General features: G+C 41.2%; 1 protein-coding gene across 1 annotated transcript; it reads right to left on the bottom strand.

The window, feature by feature from the left end:
- Positions 1-219: 219 nt before the first annotated feature.
- iyd (iodotyrosine deiodinase) lies at positions 220-4,243 on the bottom strand. Its single transcript, XM_003440695.5, has 5 exons — positions 3,966-4,243; positions 2,328-2,534; positions 2,059-2,218; positions 1,761-1,917; positions 220-1,650 (listed from the first exon to the last, which is right to left on the bottom strand). Exons 1-5 carry the CDS (start codon positions 4,162-4,164, stop codon positions 1,468-1,470), a joined length of 906 nt encoding a protein of 301 aa, XP_003440743.1. The 5' UTR covers positions 4,165-4,243; the 3' UTR covers positions 220-1,467.
- Positions 4,244-7,307: the final 3,064 nt, after the last annotated feature.

Below are 7,307 nucleotides of genomic sequence, written 5' to 3' on the forward strand. Positions count from 1 at the left end.
ACAACTCTTTACTCCGACTGACATTCATCAGGTACAATATCCATATTAATATACACATATGCATATACAAACATACTCTGGATATATTCCAATCATCAAGAATAAATGCAAAATGTCACAAATGATGAATAACGTATCTTTTTTTTTTAAAGTACTTCCAAGAATCATCAGTGATATTGAACATACCACCTCCAAAATAATCATTTAAAACAATTTGCATTACACTGGGAGAAATTTAGAGAGAGAAAGAGAGAGTGATAGGGAGACAGTTGGAGAAAAAAATTGAGAGTTAATGAATGCATTAGTGGTAAGCCGGACAGTGTGTGGGTGTTATATTTTCTCCAACACACCTATTACCCACTCAGATGTGCAGAGATTTTGTAACCTTTTTTTTCTCTGTCTGACTCTGACCTGTTGTCCTAAATGTTAGCATGTGCAGCCAATTCTGTTCTGCAGTTGAAGTTAATGCCTGCTCTCATCAGCACTCTTCTACACATACCTGGAGAGATCTGTGGAGGACGGAGGAAGGAAAATCACCAACCTGTGTGTTCCAGATTGCAGGAAAAGAAAAACAACTTGCTATCTTGGCGCATCATCTTGATAAAACATATAAATAATAAAAATAAAAATATGAGATTTTGGCAAGGAAAGCACAGACAAAAGGTTTAACAGTAACATTTAGGGCCAAATGCTGCGATCAAAAATCAACCTGCTGTGCTCTCTTGTCTTGTTAATCTTTCTGTGTGCCTGCAAAACATGGAAACTCACAACAGAACTCCAGAGAAGAACACAGATAAGATGCAACAGGAAGCTCTTATAGACATCTTAACCAAAGTTCCAGTGAGTAATTGGACTTCATGACAATCTCCACCAGCAGTCAAAAGAATGGAAATTTGCGATTGCATGGCCTTTCTCCTGTTCATCAGGTCTTGTGAAAATCACCTTGCAAGGAGCAAGTTTGGTTTTGAAAATCAGAGACCAGAGGAACATTCATAGAACGGAATCAAATAATTTTTGCTGGTTATTTATTTGAAATTTGTATGATAGAAATATGCTAAACCCAAATAAGTCAGCCCCCCCCCCCCCCCCCCCATTCTTGCAGTTCCCCCACTCAAGACACACACATAATATAGTAGCATGTTATTATTATTCAAGCTTGAAAACAACATCTGACTTTAAATATGATTAAAAATCTGAAAACCCTTCAAATGTTCACTATTTTGCCTTCAAAATAAAACACAAAAGCTAGGTTAGCAATTAGTAAGCTATGAAAGATTCATGCCATCCTCTCTTGGTTGTGTATCTTAAACACTTAAAGACTGATCTCAAGAAGCCTCACTTTCTTCTTCTTTCTACTGTGAAAGCACTTCTAAGTCTCATCAGGCATGTGCCTGGTGGATTTCTCAGCTACGGGCAAAGAATTTGATGAAGAAAAACAAAACAGTCTGCTTTTTGCATCTCATTTTCTCACACGTGCACCAAAATATCATCCAGATGCTTGCGTTTCAAGTCAGGCACAGTAGCATCAGTGGCAGGATAACCAACAGGAAGTAGCATCAGCAGCTTCTCGTTCGCCGGGCGTTTAAGTAGGAGCCTGAGTTTGGGGCCGCAGTTGAGGGGCGTAGATGTGACGGTAACAAGACCCACGTTCTGATGAAGCAGACGGAGAGAAACAGTGAGATTTGTGCACTACATTTTTGGATTCTATGAAAGTGAGAAGAGCTGTTTTCCCAAGTGGTTCAAATGATTTGAATTATGACCTGTAATGCAGCCAGGAGGATCCCACAGGATATGGACACGCTGATTTCGTTGTAGTAGTGCGTCTTCTTCTTGCCATTTGGGAGAATCCCGTAGGTCTGTTTAAAGATGAGGATCAGATATGGAGCAACATCCAAGTACTCCTTAATCCAATTTGTCCTACAAGAGGAGGGAAAAGAGAAAGAAAATGTGTTTTTTTACTTTGGAAGATAATAACTGAAAATTAGTCAAGAATTTAATGTTATCCAAGGTTGTTCTTTGACATCTCTGCTTGGCTGTAGTAAGAGCATGCATGTTTACCTAAATTTGGCCAAATCCTGAACCCATTTTTCCCCCATCCTCTGGCGGTAGTTCATCTCCTCCTCCTCTTCGACTATCAGCCTAATCTGATGTTTTATATCTGGATCTGAAACCACAACGAACGTCCAGGGTTCTGTATGTGCTCCACTAGGTGCTGTACCTGCTCAGGTGAAGAACAAGAAGAGAAGAAAAAAAATCCTTCAAAATCAAGCTCAGACTAATATCCTAGGATGAATCCCAGTGAATTATGTTTTAATGACATTTCGTGCCTGCAGTGTGGATGACATTATCGATGACTTCCCGTGGGACAGGCTCCGGGCTGATGAATCGGACAGACCTCCGCTGGTTCATCAAAGTGTAAAACTCCTTGGATCTTTGCAGCATTGTCTCCTCAGGGTATCGCTGCGGTGAATAAGGCAGTTGTGTGAGGTTCTCCTCCTCAGCGCTGTCCCCCCAATCATCATCAGCATCATCATCTTATAAAAGGTGAAAGACAGAAAGACATACCAATAAAATACAACTCCAATCCCAAAAAGTTAGGACACTCTGTAAAAAATCATCACAATCACAAGCTGACATATCTTACTATTTCATTATAAATATTGGGTTATTTTAATTTTAATGACAGCAGCATGTCTCAAAAACAGTTGTGACAGGTCCGTGTTTACCACTGCATAGCATCTGCTTTAACAACAGTATTCCACCATGTTGGAACTGTGACCCAGATGAGCACAGGGAGTCTTCTACACCCAGCTGTGCTGCTGTAATGGATGCGGTATGCAGTTTAGCATTTTCTTGCTGAAATACGCAAGACGTCATCTGAATTGGAACATATCCGGCTCTAAAACCTGTATATACCTTTCAGCAATAATGTCGCCTTTCCAGATGTGAAAGCTGCCAATTTCACAGGCACTGATGTGCTTCCACAACAACAGAGATGCAGGCTTTTGAACTGAGTGCTGATAACAACCCTGGTGGTCACTTTCCTCTTTACACCAGAAGACAGTGTTTCTGGATCACTTTCACATTTGGCTTCTTCTTTGCATGACAGAGCTTTAACCTGCATTTGTGGAAGGTACGGAGAACAGACAGTGATTTCTGCAATTCTTCTCAGTGATTTCTGTGACACAATCATGCCTGCTTTTAATGCACTGGCATTACTTATATTCAGCCATGCCCCTTGCACACAGAGATTTCTCCCGATTCTCTGAAGATCGTATGTAGTTATAATAAGATATACAAAGTTGTCGCAATTTTACTTTGAGGAACAATTTTCTGAAAATTTTCAACAATTTACAGACACTTATTTTTGTTTTGTTTGTTTGTTTGTTTTGGGTTCACCCATTTTTAATTTTGGGAAACACTGCCGCTTTAAGATGCTCTTTTTTAAACCCAATGGTGTTACTGGTCCATTGCCAATGGGAAAATGTCCTTCCAGCTGTTTCTTTTTATTACTACTTACTTTTTCAGTCTTTTGTTTCTCCACTCTCAACGTTTTTTTTCTTTTTTTCTTTTTTTGAGATGTGTTGCTGGCATCAAATTCATAATGAGTTCTTTTTATCTTCTTTAAATGATACATTTTCTCAGTTTAAAGAGCATGTGAGGACAGTTACTGGCCTTGCCAAGTTGTGGAGTGTCATGTGAAAAACAACAGAGGAACGTTATGTAATAGACAACCAATAAAAAAAAAAAACTCCTTTTGAATCCACGCAGAACCTTTGCCAAAACATTTTAAACCAGTAACCACATTCTTTATTGTGTTCAATTTGCATTGTATTTTAAAAGTTGTGACCTACATTTTGAACATTATGCAACTGGCTCTAAAGCACGCCTTTCAGCAACCACATCAAAAAAAAAAAAAAAAAAAAAGTTCAGCCCTACGGCGAACTACAAGGCTCAGCTCTCACCGTCTTCTTTTGCTGTGATTTCTGTATCGTCCTGTAAGTCCTGGTCCAGCCATGGTCTTTTCTCCCCTTTTGTCGCCCCTTTACTTTTGCCTGGAGATGTGGAAGTGGTCTCTGTGTCCCATGATTTCACCAGCACGAAGCCTATCACCAGGCATAAAACCACCGCCAGAACAGGCGTGAACACGGACAGGAGGGCCATGCTCGCTGGAGTGCAGAGAAAAGGCCACGGGTACCTGCCCTTTGAGTTGCTTACCTCAGCTGAACGCAGACTTGATTGTGAAACACTACTACAGTTATCGGGGCGGGGGCTGTTGGCTGTGTCAGAGCAGCTGTACTGAGAAATGGCCCACTAGCTTCAGGGTCAGCTATAAAATGAAATAGCGCACAGATCCACCACCAAATCATCCACTGGGACCAACATAAAGGACATTTAAATCCGTGTAAAGTCCCACTATGTTAATATTCCACTTTCAGTGGATATTTCAGTCTGTTCATATCTAAGTCTAAGGTTCACAGACAGTTCACTGATTTACTTTAAATTACTGTACAATCCTCTGGTAACTGTTTGCTAGTTTGGTCAATATTATACTTCAGTTGATCAGGCAGGTATGTATTATATCAACCATCCATTTTCTACCACTTATCTAATTTGTGGGGGCTGAAGCCAATCCCAGCATAATGCCATGAGGCGAGAGGTGGGTTACACCCCGGTCAGGTCGCCAGCCTGTTAACACAGAGCGACAGAGAAACATTCGCACCATCACCTATGACTTTAGGCAGTAAAGTATTTTAAATAATTAATTACTGATGAAAGAGTCACCCTAGTTTCCTTAAGTTAATTTATTTTAATTCATCCAGAAAGGAAAAAGAAATCATGAGCCTGTGGAATACTTTAAACTTTATGCACAATACTCATGGAGTTGTGTGAACGTAAACCAAACAGCCAACAGGTGGTGTCTACTACATTAAACTGGCGCCATCTTGTGGCGTCTTTCTGTCACTATAATTCATTCAAACTTTTGTGGAAAATGTTTCAACTCTAAAGTTTCAAAGTCACCGGTGACACAAAAGTCAGAACACAGAACAACCAATAAAAATCTTGACTTTGATCTCTGCAATCCCATAAATATAAGTAAACAGTTCGCATTGCTCATCACAGCACTCAGTAGCGATTAGTCCACATTTGCTCCGTGATTTTAAACAGTTTGCTAAAGAGATTTCAAATCTTTTTCATGAACATTTTAAAAGTTTGAAACCAGTCAGATAAAGTTTGACAGCTGTACCGACCAGTTTCCTCCAGTCTATCGTAGCAGACTGTTTTCATCTGAGAAAAATGGATAGAGGAGACGGATCACAAAATGATATTGGTGTAGGGGTAGCGCTTGATGAGCTGGATTTGGCACTGCTGCAACGGGAAGATTTTCAAGCAATTCACCCGATGCTCTGCTGGCTTCAAATCGATCTGTTGCGCGGTCTAGTTGTTAATCAACTGCCACAACATGAGGAGGCGGTTGATGTTCCGGCAGGAGGCATCGAAATAAATCCACCTCAGGAAATAGAAGGACCCTGGGACAATAATGGAGCAGAGAATGGAGCAGGAGACTTTGAATTAAACCCTGGTGAGCAAGTAGAAGATCTGATAATTGAGGAAATGAGGTGATGGGAAGATGAGGGATCTGAGAGTGACACTGAAAGTGTCCCTGAAAGTGGTCCTGATAGTGACACGGATGATAGTGACACTGACGACGATGGAGACAATGGCTAGGATGCTCCTGTGTTATTGCCCCCCTGCCCAGCACCAGGAGGTTCAAGGAGGAGACCAAGGGAGGAGGAGGATGAAGAAGAAGATGGGAGAGCTAGAAAAACGTTTAAACACTGAATTTTGAGCTGAGCTGGACACTCAGTGTTGCACCCATCTTCCAAAGCAACATGTGTCCTACATTGTGTTTCTTTCTACAGAGGCGCTTGCATCCAATAAAAGCAGCAGGAACAAACCCAGGAAACAAACAACAAGGACAAAGTGAAAAACTGCAAAGCAGAAAAGGAGGAAACAGAGACTCAAAGAAAGGAAGATGAGTAACAGAAAGAAGAAAATGTCATGGCTGTGTGAAGGCAGGCAGGAATGGTGGATCCAAGAGCAGGACTCACGGAGGCAAATGTGAAGTCAAAACACCCGGCTTTATTGGGAGCTTTATTGGGAGTTTGCAGATTGAACAGAAAACTAACTAAACTGGGAAAGCAAATAAACTAACAGGCAGGAAAACGGGCAAACAGAACACACAGAGTAGAATGAGGGACAACGCGACGACAAGCACAGACTGGACTCAGAGACACAGTAACAGACAGAGAACAGAGGGAACACATGGGCGGACACTAAACAGAGGGAACACAGAACCAAAACCCTAAAAACTAAAAAGTTTAAACCCGAACACATAATCAGAACGAACTAGAACACAAGATCATAATAATAATAAACACAAAACGCTGGGTCAAAGGACCAGGACCATGACAGAAAAATAAAAGATGAGAGAAGAAATTCATGACCAGAAAGGCAGATCCAGATGATCGTGTGGCAGCGCCATCTACATCAGCATCAGTTGGACACTGGAAGCAAAAATGAAAGAACGATGAAGAAGAAGATGGGAAAGACAGAAAACAATTCAAACAGTGAATTTTGCTGATGGACAATCAGCGTTACACCCCACCTTTCAAGCCCAGTGTCCTACATGTAACATGCTCAGAGACTGAATCTCGGCTGGCCCTCTCTGACCCACTGTCTTAGTTTCCTGCCACCAGGGACCTGTTTACCAGACTGCCACATACCACCTGTGGATATTTGTTCAACCTGTGACCCAGTATGATTGTGCATACAAGTGGAATGCAACATGTGTGTTTCATACCACTGGTACCTTGTTAGATGGTGATGATTGTGGTCTTACTGGTCGCAGTCATGGAGGGAGTGGTCCTATTGGTTGGCTCCCACATTAGGAAGGCGGGGTTGGGGCCTTCCTATCACCATTATGCTGACGTAATTAAACAATAAATAGCATTTACAACACCACCATCTTCAGATAGAAAAACACATTATGGAACATTATCAATTGTGTATTGGCCTCCCCACAGCCTGGACCTCAACATTAGTGAATAGTGGGATCATCTTGACAGAGAAGGGAGCAAAAGGCAGCCAACATCCAAAGAAGAGCTTTGAATGTCCTTCAAGAAGCCTGGAGAACTTTTCCTGAAGACTACGTTTGCTATAATGAAAAAAGAAAAAATGAAAGAATAGGTAATGACTAGTTTGGGTGTTGTAGTCCTTTAATAATCAAGGAAACATAGTAAATC

This window comes from Oreochromis niloticus, linkage group LG15 (assembly GCF_001858045.2).
Source record: "Oreochromis niloticus isolate F11D_XX linkage group LG15, O_niloticus_UMD_NMBU, whole genome shotgun sequence".
Taxonomy (NCBI): domain Eukaryota; kingdom Metazoa; phylum Chordata; class Actinopteri; order Cichliformes; family Cichlidae; genus Oreochromis; species Oreochromis niloticus.

Bases quoted from the DNA above. Each gene is read 5' to 3' on its own strand.
- iyd (XM_003440695.5), bottom strand. From the start codon at position 4,164: ATGGCCCTCCTGTCCGTGTTCACGCCTGTTCTGGCGGTGGTTTTATGC. The intron at 1,918-2,058 runs GTAAACATGCAT...CTCCTCTTGTAG, and splicing joins CAGGATTTGGCCAAATTTAG to GACAAATTGGATTAAGGAGT. The intron at 1,651-1,760 runs GTCATAATTCAA...CTGCTTCATCAG, and splicing joins TCCTCCTGGCTGCATTACAG to AACGTGGGTCTTGTTACCGT.